General features: G+C 44.5%; 1 protein-coding gene across 1 annotated transcript in view; it reads left to right on the forward strand.

Annotated features, from left to right (window-relative positions):
* ADAMTS3 (ADAM metallopeptidase with thrombospondin type 1 motif 3) overlaps window positions 1–20,708 on the forward strand; it is a 132,723-nt gene that overhangs the window by 25,034 nt on the left and 86,981 nt on the right. Inside the window, exon 4 of the mRNA XM_028744059.2 lies at window positions 17,973–18,129. Coding sequence (XP_028599892.2) covers window positions 17,973–18,129 — 157 coding nt within the window. The remainder of the gene's footprint in view (window positions 1–17,972; window positions 18,130–20,708) is intronic.

Raw genomic sequence — 20,708 nt, forward strand, 5'->3', positions numbered from 1 at the left:
AAAATAATAGATTTTCCAAAACGGGGGTGGGGGTGTATTTCCCTCTTCCTGTCCTTCCAGGACTTGTTTGGTCATAGGAAAAACTGATTTGACACACACCAAGTTGAACGGCTTGGAACGTCACCGGCAGCCCTTGAGCCAAGTCGAAGCAGCTGGATTGCACTTCTAGAGAGGGTGAAAACAGCAACTAGCTTCCGATACATTTTGCGATCAGAGGAAGGGCAAGAAACTAAGACTGGCCTGGTGTCCTCCATCATACAGGACAGTCCAGTATTTCCTGCAGTGTCCAGTCCAGTGTCCTCATTCCCTGCACACCCACTAAACTTCCAGTAAACCAGATGCTCAAGGAAGGAGGTTCCAAGTGAGATGGTGACCTTTTTGGTTCTTAATGAATCAGCAAGCCAGCAGCTCAACTGCTGCTACTGCTGCTGGCTGTCTTGCACACCACAAATTGAAACCTAAAATGCTTTTGGGAAATGATGATGGGAAATGACACACCATCATTTCTGGGTCCAGAGGCATTGGGGTAAGCAGCTCTGTCTGTCTATCATCTATCTATCTATCTATCTATCTATCTATCTATCTATCATCTATCTATCTATCTATCTATCTATCTATCTATCTATCTATCTATATCTATCCAGGGCCAGATTTAGGTTTGATGAGGCCCTAAACTACTTTGGAGCCCTTTCTAAGTCCAGCTGTCCTTTGTTAACAACCAGAAATTGTCATCATTTTTTGTGTTGAATATATGCTATATGGTAATTTATGGACCTAATAGGTATATAAAGCCATTTGCACATGTTGCCATTCAACCAGTCCATTCAGAATGTAGGCACCCTATATATAGAAATGAGCAAACCCGTGATATTTTAGGGAGCAGGCTAGCAGGCGGGGCCCATGACTTACATCATAGAAGCCTACACAACACAAAACACTGTTGCTGTATGTAGGTTTTGTTTTATTTGTTTTTTATCTTATATTTTGGAAATGTACATCCAGGTTTTTTTCCTTTAAATTTTTTTGGGGGACCCAAGAGAGTGGGGCCCTAAGCTATAGCTTGTTTAGCTTCTCCGTAAATCCAGCACTGTGACTATCTAATCCTAAATTGAGGGTGGGGAACCTGTGGCTCTCCAAATGCTCTTGGACTTCAACTCCCAGCAGTCCCAGGCACCTATGACCAATGGTCAGGGATGATGGGAGTTGTAGTCCAGCAATGTCTGGAGGGCGTTATGACTTCACCTGCTCTAGGCTATCATCTTAACCTTTCCCAGCTGTAACTGAAGTTTTAGTACGCATAATGATGTTTCTTCACATTCTCTTCTCCCTATATTGTTTCATGAAAGCCCTTGAGGGAAGGGCCATAGATCAATGGTGAAGCATATGTCTTCTGTGCAGAAGGTCCAAGGTCAAATCCTCAGCATCTCCAGGTAGGACTGGGACTGTCACCTGCCTGAAATCCTGGAGAGAGACTGCCACTCAGTATAGGCAATACTGAGCTGGATGAAAGATTCTCTGCATTGCAGGGGATTGGACTAGATGATCCAATGGTTTCCATCCTGTGGGAATGTTCAGGGATGCAGGAGAGGATATATTGTTTGATTATATCCTTTCCAACTTGTGTTAATTTAGCAGAGTAACATTCCCCTTTTTTAAACTTGTACAGTGGATAGGTTTGCTCAGGCTCACTAAAGCCTCTAAAATAAATTTCCTTGGTAATTTCCCCTTTAGTCCCTCATAAAAAGATACACATGACACGGTCTTCTATAAAAGTTTTAAAAGTGTTTACTCACTCACATTCTGTTCACAGATGAATCCCAGAAGGCAGACTTAAGTTACAAAAGTAATATACAGTGGTACCTTGGGTTACAGACGCTTCAGGTTACAGACTCCGCTGACCCGCAAATATTACCTCGGGTTAAGAACTTTGCTTCAGGATGAGAACAGAAATCGTGCGGTGGCAGCAGGAGGCCCCATTAGCTAAAGTGGTACTTCAGGTTAAGAACAGTTTCAGGTTAAGAATGGACCTCCAGAATGAATTAAGTTCTTAACTCGAGGTACCACTGTACCTGGAAACTATCGCATAAGGAGACAGCTCCTTTGTCATCTCTTGGGTGAAAGCCAAGAGAGTATCTTAGGCTAAGCAGATGTTGCTTCTTCGATGAATCTAGTCAGAGAGAGAGAGAGAGATGGTGGCCTCCGCTGAGGTATTTTGTTGCCTGCATAGGTGAGGCCATGCCCACCTCTGGTCACATGTAGAGGAAGTCTGTCCCACCCAGCCTAGGAGGAAACTGGAAGTTCCTACTGGCTGGTCAAGACACCCCCTTTTTACGTCCACTCTAGGGATGTTGTACTTGACTGCTCTGTCTTTCACATCCCAAACATCCAACTCTGGAATTCTATGATTCTATGAAGCAGTGGTCTTTTCCATCAGGCAGGTTCCTTTGTGAATACAGGAACTGATTTTGTCTATGCATGCTGATTACACAATATAAACAGGGCCTTTTGCTTTCCAGAGTGAGCTGGAGCACAGTTGTGGCACCTCTCAGGTGGGTGCCATTTCAGACTGGTGACCCCTCTGTCTGCTTCTTGCCTTTACATACTTTTGAGAAGCCCCAAACAAACATTTCAAGTCAAAATGGAAGCTGGCCTCCATGGGAGAGTCTACTCTTTTTTTTTTTAGACTGCACCTAGCTCCTAGTTGTGATTGCTCAAGCTGCGGGGTGGGTCCAATTCATGCTTCCTTTCCTTCAGTCCATCTCCCATGTAGCAGTGACGGGCTTTAAGCTTTCCAGTCAGGCCTCTACCATTCCACAAGGACCCTTCCAAACTGCCCTAGCCATCTGCCTGAATCTAAGAGAATGAGGGAAGAAGGGATGCATTTATTTGACCTGGCCAGAATCTGGGGCACTGTCTGCTCTGACTCACCTGGTGACTTACTGTAAGTCACTGCATGGTGAGTTCCCTTTGTCTTGAAATAAAAGTGCTGAGTAGAAATAAATGCAATGATAATTAAAACATTAGCCCTCTCCAGATTCTTTCTTTGCAGCACCCAGTTTTTTAAAAAAAATATTTTCCTGAATTTCTGCATCATCTGTTGCCTGTGGCTTGGATTGTTCTAAAAACCAAGAGCACTGCTTCTTGCCGTGACTCATTTTCAAATACACCATATTATTATTATTATTATTATTATTATTATTATTATTATTATTATTATTATTAGAAAAATCTCTGTTGCCGTACACCTACAGTATACAGTAACTATGGTGGAGGGAAATTGCCTGGACAATTCTATCCCTGGAAATTGGTTGTTGCCAGAAGGTAACAAGCCCTCAATTATGTGAACAAGCAGGATTAAATATTGCAGCCGTCAACCTCTAACTTGGAGGGCGTCCCCTGGCTGTGGATTAGGAAAATGGGTGTTGAGAAGACTGATGGCTTTTTAAAGCAACAAGCTCTGCATCTTCTCATACCTGCATTGGCTCTTCAGTGCAGGATGAAGTTTTTGCTTCCCTTGGCTTTGCATAGGAACCAGCAGCCTCACGTACTATTTATTGACGTTTAAAGCTGGACCTACCTAATCATCACTTTGCAAAACAATACGTAAACTGAAACACAGGCGCCCTTCAAAATCCTCACCTCTTCAAGTTATGCACCGCAGATCTCCAGTCCAGCAATGAGTACAAAAACGCATAAAGAGTGTGCATAAAATGCACATATGTTCGTGGAAATAAACATACAAAATGCTTTATATAATCATGTAAAAAATGTGCACACTGGGAAAAATTGCTTTGCAAGAATCTGTACATTGGGCACAATTTTATGCAGAAATTTGCATTAAATTCGGATAGATTTTTATGAGGGCCTTTTAAACAAAACAAAAAACAACAACAAAATGAACTGATGTGCAGAACTAAAAAAACCAAAACAAAGGGAAACGAAAATTGACAGCTACAGTATTTCCATTCCTAGTTGGGGGTGATCTATTGAGGTGTGGGAAGAGAGGGAAGGTCTCAATATTTATTTATTTGCATTTATAGCTTACCATACACATGGTGTTACTAGGGTGGGTCAAACACAACTTAATACTAAAAAAATAAAAATAAAGTAAAATAAAAACTTGTATAATTCTTAGCCAGTCTAGAATGCACTACAGCCACCCAGATCATGGTCACTGTGGATTGGCAGTAGCTAATAATAATAATAATAATAATAATTTTATTATTTATACCCCGTCCATCTGGCTGATGAGCTGATTGTCCCTCCCATGTGTGCAGCTGCAGTTTATAGGGAAGAGGCAGGTAGAAAGGGATTGTACCACCTGTCTGAGGGACACATACAGAGTCAAACCCATCTAGATTTATATTGTCTACGCTGGCAGGCAGTGGATCTCTGGAATTCTATGCCGGAGTTTTTTACAGTCTTGCCTGGATATGTTGGGAATTGAACTTGGGACCTTCTGCATGTGAGCTGGATGCTCTACCACTGAGCTAAGGCAAGACTTCCCTGGCTCTTCGTTTGACCAGACCTGCGCAGCCTGTGCTCAATGTCTGATGGTAGCTCTTTGTGCATCAGAACTTTACCATGTACAAAGGTGGGTGGGCGAGGGAATCTGTCCAAGTGGTTCTTATATTGCCCAGCCTTTGCTGAGTGCCTCATGAAGGTAGGCCCTGCTTTTTGGGGGGTGGCAGGGAGATCACAATACAGTGGTACCTCAGGTTACAGACGCTTCAGGTTACAGACTCTGCTAACCCAGAAATAATACCTCAGGTTAAGAACTTTACTTCAGGATAAAAACAGAAATCGTGTGGTGGCGGCGCGGCAGCAGCAGGAGGCCACATTAGTTAAAGTGGTACCTCAGGTTAAGAACAGTTTCAGGTTAAGAATGGACCTCCAGAACAAATTAAGTTCTTAACCCAAGGTAAGTTCTTAACCCAAGGTAAATCTGAACTGCAAAGAGATGGTGGGTTGGAGAGTGTGGCGGGTGATTAATTTAACAAACGCAAAGTGGGTGGTGCTTTAGTTATGTGTTTTGGAACTGTTGTTGAACTGTTGTTGAATCACACCTTCTGTCCTTGGCGATACTTTTTTTTCTCTTTTTGGGAAAAAAAGAGAGAAACCTAGAAACAACACAGTACTGGGCAGATTGACAAGTAATTTTCCTTCTGGATTTTTGCTTTTGTTACCAAAAGGTGGCATCTGCTTCTTGAATCCTCTGTGACTGAGGTCACTGCTTGCAGCATACTGAAATAGCCTGCAGTGCTTAGGAATTGCAGGCAAGACAAGTCCAACCCAGGGTTTGGTGCTGATGTTGCCCCAAGAAAGAGAAGCAATCTCCTGTTTCTCCAGGACTAGAAGGACAAGTTCTCTTCTCCTTCACTGTGTGGGATTGCCAAGCCATTGATAAACCTCTCCTCCAAGAATTGAAAGCCATCCAGGTTGGTGACCATCACTGCCTCCATCATTCGACTATGAGCTGCATGAAAAAGTACTTTATTTCATCTGTCCTGAATCTTCCACCATTCACTTTATTGATGCCCAAGAGTTCTAGTGTTATGAGAGAGGAAGAAAACCCTTTCTCTATCCATTTTCTCTTTTTCCATGCATAATTTTATAAAGCACTATAATACATTGGTTTCCGAGCACAATTCAAAGTGTTGATGCTGACCTTTAAAGCCCTAAATGGCATTGGTCCAGTATACCTGAAGGAGCGTCTCTACCCCCATCGTTCTGCCCGGACACTGAGGTCCAGCGCCGAGGGCCTTCTGGCTGCGAGAAGCCAAGTTACAGGGAACCAGGCAGAGGGCCTTCTCAGTGGTGGCACCTGCCCTCCCACCAGATGTCAAAGAGAAGAAGAACTACCAGACTTTTAGAAGACACCTGAAGACAGCCCTCTTTAGGGAAGCTTTTAATGTTTAACAGACCACTGTATTTTAATACTTTGTTGGAAGCCACCCAGAGTGCCTGGGGAAACCCAACCAGATGGGCGGGGTATAAATAATAAATGATTTTTATTATTATATATGATTATAAGTTAGCCTCTTACTTGCCTCTTCTTGAACTAAGAAGTCCCTTATATAACGATCTCTGGCAGGCAAGCAGCCTGATAAGCTGCAACGACTCTCTGTCAGTTTTATACAAGTTTATTTACAACAAGAAGAAAAAACAAATCCAGAGCATGGCTTCCACGTGCTCTCATTAACCGTAGTTGCTCAGTCTGACTCATCGTCCCTCCTCCAACAGAAAGAACGCCAAAATACCGCCTTTCTTCTCCTTCCCTTCCATTGTTCTCTGAGCTTCTCCAGTATCTTAGTATGGGGACTGAACGGCTGGCCCGTTTCCTCACCACTCCCAGAAGACACAGCCTCAGACACTGACTTATCTGCTAGTTGCCTGGCAACACTCGGGCCGACTTCCAACTCCTCCTCTCCTTGGGAGCTAACAGCTTCTTCCCTGGGAAGGAGGGGGGCCGGGTTGTCCTCTCTAAACTCTGACAAACAGGTCTCAGCTGCAGTCGGCTCCTTGCTTGCTTAGCTCAATTTCTGAGGCTGACTCTTCCTCTGCGCTCTGGGGGGCCATGTTCCCGACACCTAACACTTCAGCCTTATGCTGATTGTCCTTTTCTGAACTTTTGCCAACTCTTCCATATCCATTTCGAAGTGAGGTGACCATTGTTGTTGTTTAGTCATTTAGTCATATCCGACTCTTCGTGACCCCATGGACCAGAGCACGCCAGGCACTCCTGTCTTCCACTGCCTCCCACAGTTTCGTCAAACTCATGTTAGTAGCTTTGAGAAGACTGCCCCATCCTCTCGTCCTCTGTTGTCCCTTTCTCCTTCTGCCCTCAATCTTTCCCAGCATCAGGGTCTTTTTCAGGGAGTCTTTTCTTCTCATGAGTTGGCCAAAGTATTGGAGCCTCAGCTTCAGGATCTGTCCTTCCAGTGAGCACTCAGGGCTGATTTCCTTCAGAATGGATAGGTTTGATTTTCTTGCAGTCCATGGGACTCTCAAGAGTCTCCTCCAGCACCGTAATTCAAAAGCATCAATTCTTCGGCGATCAGCCTTCTTTATTGTCCAGCTCTCACTTCCATACATCACTACTGGGAAAACCATAGTGTCCTTAAGAAAATGGCATAGTGACACAGAAAACTGTGAGGTGGCCATAACTGTACACAATACTTCAAATGTGGTCTCACTGTAGATCTGTTTAATGGCACAATGATACTGGCAACTTTGCTTGCAATTCCTTTCCTAATGATCCCTAGCATGGAATTTGCCTTTTCCATGTCTTCCGCCCACAGAGTCGACAAGCTTGCATGCAAGAAAGAGAACCGTTACAAAAATACCATGCATTGCGTTCCCAACGCCACTCACTTTTCTGAAGGTGATGATGAAACAATTTCTAAACACAGTAAAAATCCCCCTTCGCGATTCTCTAATTTGTTACGTGGAGAAACTTCCAACTCTTGAAAGAACATAGGAGCCCAGGGACCTGCTTTATGCTGAGTCAGACTCTCTGTCCATCTAGCTTGGAATTGTCCAAACGGACTGGCAGTGGTTCTCTAGGGTTCCAGACAGGGTGCCTTTTCCAGCCTCAGAGCTGCCAGGGTTGAAAACAGAACCTTCTGCCATTAAGGCAAGTGCTCTACCACCGAGTCGTGGTCTCAGAAGTATGGATCCCACTAAAAATCACCAACCCCAAGTTCCACTGACACCTTATCCCCGTAGCTATGGAAGTAGGAAATCCATAATAACTTTTACTGCAGATGTGTTTGGATGTCGGGCGGGAGCAGCCAAAGGGGAAAGCGATGTGGGCATCATTGGCTCCTCTTAGCTTTCATTCCCCCCGCTTTCCCAGTAAATTGGCCAGTGTTCGGTGTGCGGTTCTGAACGTTTTTCATCCCTGGACTTAAAAAAGCATGTGGCAGGTATTTCGTGACGCAAGTTTTGCACAGTCATTGAACCCAACACACCTTAAACTAACAGAGAGGGTGAAAGGTGGCTGTGTCTCTTCGGTGCCTGGAGATGTGTTTTTTAAAGACATGGCAACATCGTAGCTATAAAAGCACGTTTTATGTCAACTCTTTAAGAAGTTAAAGACTGGAGAGTTGTCTCCACAAACTGCACCCCCTCTCCTCTCCCCCACAACCCATGTGCACCTCCCTCCAGCCAGGTCTCCTGTGTTTGTCTTGGCAAGCGGAGACTGTCTGCTTGGCTGGCTCTCGGCTATTAGACAGATGAAACACAGAACTCTTGATCCTTATTTCAGTGGCGCTTCTATTTAGCGAATGGCAAAGCAGAGCTCCCATCAGCCGCTTGCAATTGTCCAAAGCAGAGTGTGTGTGTGTGTGTGTGTGTGTGTGTGTGTGTGTGTGATGCCCTTGCAAATGTGCCCATTTGAATAATGAGAATGGCAGCTGGAATAGAAAAGATTCCGTGGGAAGCTGCAGGATCTCTTTCAGAACGGAATGCCCGTAAAACTGCGAAAGCTGTAAGGTGGTAATACCTTTGGGGAGGGGCACTTTAAGGATGGAGGAGAAACCGGATCCAGATCATATTTAAAGAGGATCCTGCTTAATTTTGCACTTTCTGAAACAATATGCGAACTGAAACACAGGGAAAATGTGCAGATGAAGCAAATCTATAGACATACACATATTTATTGTGTACACAAACATATACAGTCATGCCTTGGGTTGAAGTAGCTTCAGGATGAATATTTTCAGGTTGCGCTCCACAGCGACCCGGAAGTAACGGAGCGCGTTACTTCCGGGTTTTGCTGCTCGTGCATGCGCAGACGCTCAAAATTATGTCAGCGCATGCGCGGAAGCGGCGAAACGTGACCCGCACACGCGCAGTCGCGCAGTCACGTGTTACGTTCGCTTCAGGATGAGAACGGGGCTCTGGAACGAATCCTATTCGCATCCAGATGTACCATTGTATATATTAGGAGAAATAGTTGGAGCAGGAAGTGCTATGTATATGCTACCGTTTGAGGACAAGCATAGACATTTATTGACATTTGTGCTCCACAAATCTGCACCTTGGCTTCCAGCCTTGCAGACCTTTCCCAGAGAGGGCAGGGCCTTGACTGACTCCAGCTACAAAAGCTGAAGCTGCTAAACACACTCTTGGGCTGGGATGTTGTTTAGCAGGGTTTGCTTGAGGGTGGGGTGTGTGTGTGTGTTGCTGTTAATGCTATTAATTTTTGTATCTTCATTTTAGATCTTATTACGATCTATGTAGAAATTGTTTAATTTGGTTGTGTACTTTTTGATGTTTTATTTCTTGATTATGGCTACACACGTTATGTCTGTCATTATGTATTTTTTTCATGTTGTGAGCTGCCTTGATCATGGTTTTCTATGGAAAAGCGGCATACAAATAAATTGATGGAGGATGGAAAATCACACAAAAATGCTTATGAATTTGTGTGAGGATTTAGCGGGGGGGGGGGCCCAGGTGCATTTTTTAAAAATAAATAAAAATGAAGTGATTTTGAATGTGGAGAACTGAATTTAAGATTGGAAAAATGAGAAAAAAGTGAAACCAAAATTCATGTATTTGTCCTTCCCTAGCAGGTGGAACAACTCTCTACAGCCTCCCCAATGACCACTGGGACAGGGCTCAGCCATCTCAATCTTGAGAGGCAGAGGAGGCCTGGCAGGATGTGGCCCTGGCTGACCTGTGCGGCCTGGTGTGCGAATGCCACATTGGGACATTGAACAAAAGTTGAGCTAACTTTCTTACAGGTATCAGCGTAAGCTACAGTGTTAACATACCATGTTGACCTGACTATAAGCCTCACCCGCAAATAAGCCACACCTTTAAAATTCAAGGCTTACTTGCGGGTGCGGCCAGCCTCCCATCACTACCACCCTGAACAGGGGGCAGCTGGCGCTTGGCACTCCCATCTCCAAGCCAGTGCCGGTGCTCGGCTCCGAATATGTTATTGTTTAGTCGTTTAGTTGTGTCCAGCGCTTCGTCACCCCATGGACCAGAGCACGCCAGGCACTCCTGTCTTCCACTGCCTCCCACAGTTTGGTCAAACTCATGCTGGTAGCTTCGAGAACGCTGTCCAACCATCTCGTCCTCTGTCGATCTTTCTCCTTGTGCCCTCCATCTTTCCCAACATGAGGGTCTTTTCCAGGGAGTCTTCTCTTCTCATGAGGTGGCCAAAGTATTGGAGCCTCAGCTTCAGGATCTGTCCTTCCAGTGAGCACTCAGAACAGATTTCCTTAAGAATAGATAGGCTTGATCTGGATAGGCTCTGAATATAAGCTGCACTTTTTCACAGTTGGAATTTGGGGGGGAAAGTGTGGCTTATATCCAGGCCAACACGACATTCATGCTTTTGAATTTGCCCTCTGGGCCGTACAGCGCCGATCCAGATAATGCCCCGTGACGCTGCATGTCTATCTAAATAGCGCATTTGTGGAGTCAGCACATATAATCAAATAATTAGCCTCCTCCGCCTCCTCTCCTCAGCCTAGCATTGGAACAAAGCAACAGATGGTTGTTCTTAATTAATAGCTCCTCAGTGCCATGGGGCTTAGTGGAGAAGGCTGTTTAATTTCATTAGCATGGATCAAGGCAGGGTCCCATCCACTCCTGCAGCAGAAAAGGCTGGCTTAACCGTAGATTAGCCACGCAGCGTCTTCCAGACTTTGCCATGGCTTCAAACAAAAGAGCCCAAGGGGTGGCCAAACCCCAGGAAAATGTTCATACTTCCTCTCTTCATTGAGAACAAGATCAGCGACAAATCCCTGGCCCCCTTTGTTTGTTTCTCTTAAGCTATTAATATGCAACTTAATCACTAAAGCTTTGAAGTGGTATACCCATTTATTTTTATTTTTAAACACACGCATTGAATAAGATCAACTGAAATTAATAACGAAAGCAAAGCGCTTCCTTAAAATTGCCTGCTGGACTAGAAAGGTCTTCATTGAGCCAGATGGCTCAGTCCGTAGAACATAAGACTCTTAATCTAAGGGTTATGGGTTTGACCCACACATTGGGGGGATTCCTCCATTGCAGAAGGTTGGACTAGATGACCCTTGTGGTCCCTTCCTTCAGATTTTATGAATCTGAGCACCTGAAATTCAACAGGGAAGGGGTTTTCTAATCTCAGCCCAGGAGAGAATTCTGCAGAATTGACCTCAAGATCAGTGACTGAGCCCCATTTATTCTGACCTGTCTGAAAGCTGCTGGACTGATGAGGAATAGGAATAGTGCACTTTGACCCACTTGCACATCCAATTGTTTTTCAAAATCATCAACACCACCACCATCCTGAAAATTCATCAGAGAGCATGTCTCCCATGTGCGGGCAATTTTGCCAAATATCCACCTTTTTTTGCAAGCAGTTCTCCCCAGTATTGCTCTTGTTTTCACCAATAGATTCATTTTATTCTCATTTTGTCCTAATCTGCACCTTTTCTTCGGTTGGAGAACTGCATCACACACTTTGGAGAAGCATGAACGTCCAAGGACAGCTGCACTCCACGTATTATATCAGGAACTTCAAATTAGGTCATTTCACATGAAAATGCAAACCAGCCCGGAATTCTCCCCCATCACTGCTCTATGATGAAGTACAGCCTCTTGAATGTGGCACTTGATTGTTAGGGCTTTTAATACTGGGATGAGTGTTTGGTTTTGGATGCCTGCTATTTCTGTTTGTGTTAAGGAATGTGAGCAGCCAAATGCAAATAGAAACATGTAGAGCATGACAGCAGATTCCCCATTCAGTCTCAGGGTTTCAGAAGCCGGTACACCCTGGGTGTTGGATATATTTGGAACTTAAAATACCAACGAGTCTTTTCCAGGTAACCGCAAGCTTCTTGGCTGCTGTGGCCATAGCAATTCTCCCTCCCTTGAAACTCACACCCAGATGTATCTGAGAGGTGAGCACAGCTGGACGTTTGACTTCGTGTCTTAGTGGATTTCTGCTTGTTAACAAAACTGCCCCCATCCCCAACCCACCTTGCATGCCAGGTAGGGATGGATGACTCTGTCAGTTTCAGATTCTCAAGTTTCCAGCCTTAAATTCAGTTCTCCACATTTCTACAGAAAATTCACTGGCGTTTAAGTTCTCATAACAAAGACATTTCCATGTGCAGTTTCAATATGTACATTTTTGCAAGCAATATTTCTCAATATGATGTGTTTTTCTGTGTTATTTTTTAAGAATAGCTGCAATTTTAATGCAAACGTTTTCCCCAACATATTCATTTTTGTATGCATTCATTGGCGCACTGAGTCGCAAAATTCAGAGAAGGGTAAATTTCAAAGGATAACTCTGGTTTGGGTAATATATTTCAAAGGGGCTCGCTATTGGCTCTGATCTTCCAAAAGTCCAAGCAGACCTTCAAAAGAAAGAGGCCTGAATTGGTAGAGTGGCCTTGGCATCAGTTCTGCAGGTGGTAGTCGAAAAACGGTGGCTTTTTTTGGCATTCTTTTGGGGGGCGGAAACAACCAACAATTTAGGTGTCTTCTTAAAAAAGCTCAGCAACTTTGGGGTGTCCTGGTTTTTACTGTTTGAAATATGGCAACTCTAAGTAACCACCTAGCAGTTCGAAAGCATGTCAAAGTGCAAGTAGATAAACAGGTACCGCTCCGGCGGGAAGGTAAACACCGTTTCCATGTGCTGCTCTGGTTCGCCAGAAGCAGCTTAGTCATGTTGGCCACATGACCCGGAAGCTGTACACCGGCTCCCTTGGCCAATAAAGCAAGACGAGCGCCGCAACCCCAGGGTCATCCGCGACTGGACCTAATGGTCAGGGGTCCCTTTACCTTTACCTTTAAGTTACCACTGCAGTCCAGTACAAAGGTGGCTTGGATTGCAGAGACAATGGAGATTAACACCTTTGCTCAATCCGCCACACACACACACACACACAGAGAGAGAGAGAGAGAGAGAGAGAGAGAGAGAGTCTGGAATGAAGTGGGTATGGGTTTCAGCATAAGGCAGCTTTTTTTTTCTTAGTTCAAATAATTTCCCCCTTAGTATATCAATATATGCACAGCCCTCAGCATATTTACTCTGAATGAAATATTGCTAAATTCAGTGGCAGTTAACAGAACATTCCAATGCACGTTCATGCAGCAATAATTCATGTTGAGCTTGATGAGACCTATTCCCTACAAAGTGTGTTCAGGATTGCAGCATTAGTGGGGTAAGATAAGGACAAAGTTTGAGAGCACCAGGTCACTGAAAATCTGGGCAGGGGACATTTTAGAAGGCGAGAAAGCACTGCAGAGGGAGGGATCCTGCCTAGAGGCAACTCTACCCATTGATTATTATGTTGAAACAGGAGTAGGCCCTGACTGACTTCACAGTAAAGAGGCAATTAGGAAGGAAGCCAATTCTCCCCCCCCCCCTGCTGAACTGAGTAGAGTAAGTGATTGCTTATCCAGTCAGGGGGGAGATTGTATTACCACGTTGCCTGGTGCTGGTAACACCACACCTGAATTCCTGTGCACCTTTTGACCTTAAGAGAGTAGAACTGCAAAGCAATTAAAACCGAGTGTTGAACTGTGCATCCAGAAATGCCATATGGTTAGGAATGGCAGAGAAATTCAATTAAGTTTTCATTTAAATGTGGACTTACCTCATTTGCACTTTGTGAAACAATATGTGAAATGAAGCACAGTCATCTTTTGCAATTCACACTGTCTGAATTTTGCAAAGCAGTCCTCCAGCCATATAGCATAAATGCATACACTGGGGTAAAGTGTGCCTTATAGATGCATATATTAGTGACTGTAACCTAACAAAGATGCATCGTATTTTCCTTTGCAAAAACAAACAAACAAAAGTTTATATTAGGCAAAAATGCATACATATCAAGCCCAGTAATATGTACAAAAATGCTTATGCTGGAGGAAAGCCTGCATATAAATGCATATGCTAGTGATAGTAATTTGCAGAAATGCATTATAATAGAGGACACAGCTGTGCAATAATGTTTCTATGATGCAAAATTGCATACAAAAAAAATGTGCATATTAGAAGAAATTGACCTGCTGATGAATTTTCATCTGGGATGGATACATGAGAGATAGACGGATAGATGATAGATAGACAAGCAGATAGATATCAGTCATGAAATCATAGAATCTTAGAATTGTAGAGTTGGAAGGTACCCTGAGGGTCACCCCCTGCAATACAGGGATCTCAACTAAATCATGCACGATAGATAGGGCCATCCAACCTTTGATTAAAAACTCCCAATGAAAAAGACTCCACCACCTTCTGAAGGAGCCAGTTCTTACCATCAGAAAGTTCTTCCTAATGCTTAGTTGGAGTCTCCTTTGAATGCATTGGATCGGGTCCTCCCCTCCAGAGCAAGAGAAAACAAGCTTTCTCTATCTGCCATGTGACAGGCCTTCAGATATTTGAAGATAGCTATCATATCTCCTCTGAGTCTCATCCAGGCTAAGTCTTATCCAGTCTTATCCAGGCTAAACATACTCAGTTCTCTAAACCATTCCTCATGAAGCTTGGCTTCTAGACCCTTTATCATCTTGTCCACCTTCCTAAACATTCATACAAACAAATGAGGATACAGTGGACGCTCAAGTTGTGAACGTGATCCGTGCGGGATGCACGTTCACAACCCACAGCGTTCGCAACCCATGTCTGCACGTCTGCGCACGTGCAGGTTGAGATTTGGTGCTTCTGCGCATGAACAAAGCGTGATTTGGTGCTTCTGCGCATGCGCAACTGCCGAAACCCAGAAGTAACCCATTCTGGTACTTCCGGGTTTCAGCGGTCTGCAACCCCAAAAAATGCAACCTCAAGTGGCTGTAACCCAAGGTATGACTGTATATGGAGAACTGAACTTAATATTGGAAAAATTAGGAACTGATAGAAGCTAAAATTTACCCATCACTTCTCTATTTACCCAACGCCAACAACTTGTTTTTGAAAATATCCCCCCCTGTTAACCTTTCATGAATAATGTCACCATCTATCTTACCACCCACCCCATCTTTCGCTGTAAAATAGAAAAATGGAAGAGGAACCTGCTGGGGGAAAAGGCTGTTTTGGGCCTCCTTTCTTTTATTTTCTTTCCTTTGAATACTTCCAAGCTGAAAGCATTGAAAACGGGATATTTAAACAAACGTGGGAGTGCCAAGATAGACTCTTACGTCATGAGCATAGCAACTGTAGGCACAAACTCTCTCTGTCCGCCCCCCCTCCATTTCAAATGGCAAGAAAGCAATCCATTCACTTGCCAGGAGGCTGCTAGGTTGCCAACCTAATAATGCTTCTTGGCCATACGGAAAGGGAAAAATGAGGGTGTGATCCTGAAATGGACTTATTTGAACTTAAATATCCCAATGGTTATTGTTGAGGAAAGGGGCCATTCAGAGGCAGAGTGGATGCTCTGCATTGCACTTCAGTTCTGCCATATCCCAGTGAAAAGGATCTTCTGTAGCAGATTTGGGAAATGTCTGTGCCAGTGATCCTGGAGAACCACTGTCAGGTGATTCCTGCCTTAAGAATGTCTTGCGTGTTTTGATGGAGCTGCGCATTAGCCTAAAAAAACCCCGCACATAACTTTTCAAGGAGCAAGAATAATCAAAACAGATATTTATACGAAATATTCCAATCCCTGACTTCTTTCCTTGAAAGGAGCAGTGCCGGATTTATGTATAAGCTAAACAAGCTATAGCTTAGGGCCCCCCCAAAAATCAAAGGAAAAAAAAACCCCTGGATGTACATTTCCAAAATATAAGATAAAAATAAAATAAAATAAAACCTACATACAGCAACAGTGTTTTGTGTTGTGTAGGCTTCTATGATGTAAGTAATGGGCCACGCCTGCTAGCCTGTTCCCTAAAATATCACATTTAAAGGGCCCCATTACCTTCAGTAGCTTAGGGCCTCATCAAACCTAAATCCGGCCCTGGAAAGGAGTACAAAGTGGGGGTGGATAGACAGCATGTCTACTCAAAAGTAAGTCCCATTGAATTCAACGAGGCTAATAAAAGGTAAAGGACCCCTGACAGTTAAGTTCAGTCATGAACGACTCTGGGGTTGTGGTGCTCATCTCGCTTTACTGGCTGAGGGAGCCGGCGTTTGTCCACAGACAGTTTTTCCAGGTCATGTGGCCAGCATGACTAAGCCGCTTCTGGCGAAACCAGAGCAGCGCACGGAAACGCCGTTTACCTTCCCACCAGAGCGGTACCTATTTATCTACTTGCACTTACTCTATGGTAAATCGATAACAGTAATGCAGCCAAAGGCAAAGGCTCATCAGCCCCAAAAGCTCACATGTTCTCCCTTCCAGCAACCAAGTAGCTGAGGAGCTATTCCTACAATCCTATAGACTAGGGCTGGGGAATTGAATGTGGTCCTCCAAGCCTCTCTATCTGGCTCTCAGGAATCTCCCCAGGCCACTTCCCTTACCCAGCCAAACCCTCTAGTGGACATGCTTTCCTTGGTTTTTACCTGGCTAGGATGTGCTTCTCCATTTACTGCCCCTTCCCCCACTGCCTTCTCTCACCACGGCCAACATTTGAATGGCTTCGGGGCAGAGGCGTTCTAAGTAACCACAACTTTGAAGTTGTGTTGAATAACTTTTAAACACCGGTCCTAAGCATTCCAACATAAATCCCACAGGATTCTGCAATGTCTCTCTACAATTTTTCATTGCTGTTTAATTTATTAGCTCCCCTCTGCCATGGGGCTGCTGCTGCTGCTGCTCCTATTCCCCCCCCCCCCCAACTATTCAAGACAGTGTGGTTTTCATGATGGATCAGGAGTGGGAAGATCCAGATTCAAATTCATATTCCCCCATAGCACTTAGTACATTGGGTACCCGAACACTGGACATTGGAAACTGCCTTAAAGGTAAAGGGGCCCCTGACCATTAGGTCCAGTCGTAGCCGACTCTGGGGTTGCAGCGCTCATCTCGCTTTATTGGCTGAGGCAGCCGGCGTACAGCTTCCAGGTCATGTGGCCAGCATGACTAAGCCACTTCTGGCGAACCAGAGCAGCGCACAGAAATGCCATTTACCTTCCCGCCAGAATGGTACCTATTGATTTACTTGCACTTTGACGTGCTTTCGAACTGCTAGGTTGGCAGGAGCAGGGACCGAGCAACAGGAGCTCACCCCGTCACGGTGATTTGAACCGCTGACCTTCTGATCAGCAAGTCCTAGGCTCTGTGGTTTAACCCACAGCGCCACCTGCGTCCTTGGAAACTGCCTTAAACTGAGCCAAACCACTGGTCCATCTAGTTCTATATTGCCCCTACAGGATTTCAGGATTTCTGTCCCAACCCTACCTGGAAAATCCGGGGATTAAACCTGAGACTTTCTACATGCAAGGCAGATGTTCTGCCACTGAGCTATGCCTGTTCCCCAATTGCCCAGACCCAGTAGTTCAGGGGTAGACTGACTCCAACTGGAGTCCTGCTGCATCTGCACCCATTACAGGGAAACAGTTGATGGCCAGTTTGTAGATGCACACACTCCAACTTGTGTTTGTCCCTTAACATTTCCATACTCCTCTGCAGAGCAATTCAAACAGGATTTCTGTACCTCTCATCCAAGCATAAGGTTAGGTCTTCCATCCTTGTTTTGTACAGTGGTACGTCTGGTTGCGAACGAGATCCATTCCAGAGCCCCGTTCGCAACCTGAAAGGAACGCAACCCACATCTGCGCATACGCGGGTCACGATTTGCCGCTTCTGTGCATGCACATAATGTCATTTTGTGCATCTGTGCATGCATGTGAGGCGAAACCCTGAAATAACCCTTTCTGGTACTTCCGGGTTGCCGCGGTATGCAACCTGGAAACACGTAACCTGAACCGAACGTAACAAGAGGTATGACTGTACTGCATTCGGTGGTTGACAATTGAATGATCCCAACGACAATTTATTATCATGACAAATCTGGAAGATGGATTCTTCACATGTCGGTGTCTTCTTACTTCTTTTCCTCTTTCTGCCTAGGCTGGAATGATCAGAGTGGGTGAAGATGAATATTTCATTGAGCCACTGGAGAAAGGGAAACAAATGGATGAAGAGAGAGGGAGGAGTCACATGGTCTATAGGAGGTCGGCCATTGCACAAGATCCAGGAGATATACTCCCTGACATCCTCAGTGAAGGTATTTCTTATGTCTATGCTTACTTGAACTCGCTGACTGCATTGGGGCTGATCACAAAAGGCTAGCATCCCCATTGCCTTGCATGCTTCCACTTTCCATCCCCAAAGGATGTTAGAAGCTTTTGTTTTCCAGTTTTGATTAACCATAGTTTGGCATTCCATCAGAACTTTAAATTGTGGCTAATCTTAAGTATATTGTGTTGAAGCAAGCCAGCTTCATAAACCATTGTGTGAAACTGACATTTCCTATATTAACTACAGTTTAGGATTGTATCAGAACTCAGAACTGTGGCTAATCTTAGGTATATTTTGTTGAAGCAAGCCAGCTGTGTGAAACTGAATTATTTCAGACAAACCATAATTCAGATTAACCACAGTTTATCAGGGTTTGGGCAATGCCACAACTTCTGGTTAATCAAATGTGGAAACACAATCTTATGAACAGCATTGTGAATTGTGCTTGGAAACATACTGGGAACCAATGTAGATCTTTTAGGACTGGTGTTTTATGTTCCTGGTGGCCACTCCCAGTCACCAGCCTAGCAGCCACATTCTAGATTAATTGTAGCTTCTGCGTCATCTTCAAAGGTAGCCCCACATAGAGTGCATTGCAGTAGTCCAAGCGGAAGATAACCAGAGCATGTACCACTCTGGCGAGACAGTGCGCAAGCAGGTAGAGCATCAGCCAGTGTACCAGATGGAGCTGGTAAACACAAACAGTGTAGGCTAGGCTCATTCTTAACATCAAGGTTTAGTGTTATGTCTGTACATGGCCACTGTCACCATGAACATTTCTTTGTTTTATCTTTTTGCAGGGAGACAGGTGGATAGCTTTGAATAAGTAGGTCAAAATTTGAGGGTTTCTTATATTAACTGTGGAAATTTAATAAAAACAAAATTGTAGAAGATCAGCAGCAAAAGTGGTGTGGATTTGTTGATTGGATTCTTTTTTGCAGATCCTGAGCATTGATTTGATTAAAAACTTAAAATACTCTTTTAGGACTGGATTCACACAGTGATACGAACTACTTGTTGAGTTTGGTTCAAGTAGGATTGAGTTGCATGCGACTGTTGACGGTGATGCTGAATGAATTGTGTGCACTGAAAACTTTGGACAAATTCAGTGTTGACCTATGATACTGACATTTAATGAGAAGGGAAATGGTGTGTTAAACTCAAGGATGATAGCTTCATCTGCTAAATGGAGCTTCCATGTTTAAGCAATAGTGTGTTGCGGAATACCGGTTGCTGGTGGCCTTCTGTGGAGAAGAGCTGTCACCTTAAAACCCTGCTTTGGGGCTTCTTGTGATGTTCTTTTGCAGTGGTAGACTATGTGGTACCTGCCAGATGTTGTTGGACTGCAATTCCCATCACCCCCAGCCAGCATGGCCAATAGTCACAGGTGGTGGGAGTTGCGTCCAACAACACTGAGGATAATGTAAGTTGTGTGCTCTCCCAAAGTCAATGGACTACAACTCCCATCATCTCTGACCATTGGCCATGCTGGCTGGGGCTGATGTGAGTTCAGCAGCATCTCGAAGGCTCTAACTTGGCTACTCATATTGGTTGGGGAGTTTTTTTGATAGCGGTGATGGGGATAGATAATGTGATACCAGCTATGCACTGAACCACCAAGGGGAATTTCTCCTTAAGACCTCAGGAAATAGCTGTTGTTTTTAAAAGCTGAACTGTGAAATTAATTGAGTCCGTGGTCTATGATACATCACAATATGATTACAGGGACTTGTAGTTCATGGCCAATCAGCAGTGCAGTTATGTAATTTTAGACTCTGGACTTAATGGTCTTAGGTGGGGGACGTCTTTGGGTGGTAATATCTTGCTTACTTCAAATGGTGCTATGCCCCCTCCTTAACTCGCTTATTAAAATTGAGGCAAGCCAACCATGCTGAGTTTGGGGGCCCTACTACTCATTCTACCAAGGGGAACCCTGGGCCTGGCTTGACTATGGTCAATTGTCCCATGAGAATCCAGTGTGTAGGATGAAGGGCGTGAGAAAGAGCAAAAGACGCATCTCATATGTGTGCCCCAGAGATTACCAATGTGGTCACCACTGTGATCCCTGTGGGTGCAGTGGAAGACTTGAGGTCTTTCCCTGGTGCCTGTAACATCTCTTACCTGCCCATCACTGCCACCGCAGTCAGGAGGTGTTGAGGGCACTTACCTTCCTTCCCATGAAAAGTACACGAAGGAGGAAGTTGGGAAAGTGATATTCTTTCTCATGTCCTCTTTTACCTCCATGCAGTTTTCAAAGCTCTGATTAATGCTTTTACCCAGATCCCACAAGAAAGCAGAATGTGAGCATATACAGTCTCTTGGGAAGAGGGCTTATACAGGAGGCAGGATGAAGTGTGGAGAGCAGTTGGTGCCCATGGCACTCACTCAAATTTCAAAATTGTGCCCACAGGCTGAAGAAGTTCAGCAACACCTGAAGTACTCTGTGACCCATTCAGCTTCTTTCACTCACAGACTTTTCTTAATGCCCTATATTTCATTTCCATTTCCACTTACAGATAAACTAGGGGATAAAACTGAGATTTTAACATTATCTACTGTCTGAGC

Source organism: Podarcis muralis, chromosome 9 (assembly GCF_964188315.1).
Source record: "Podarcis muralis chromosome 9, rPodMur119.hap1.1, whole genome shotgun sequence".
Taxonomy (NCBI): Eukaryota; Metazoa; Chordata; class Lepidosauria; order Squamata; family Lacertidae; genus Podarcis; species Podarcis muralis.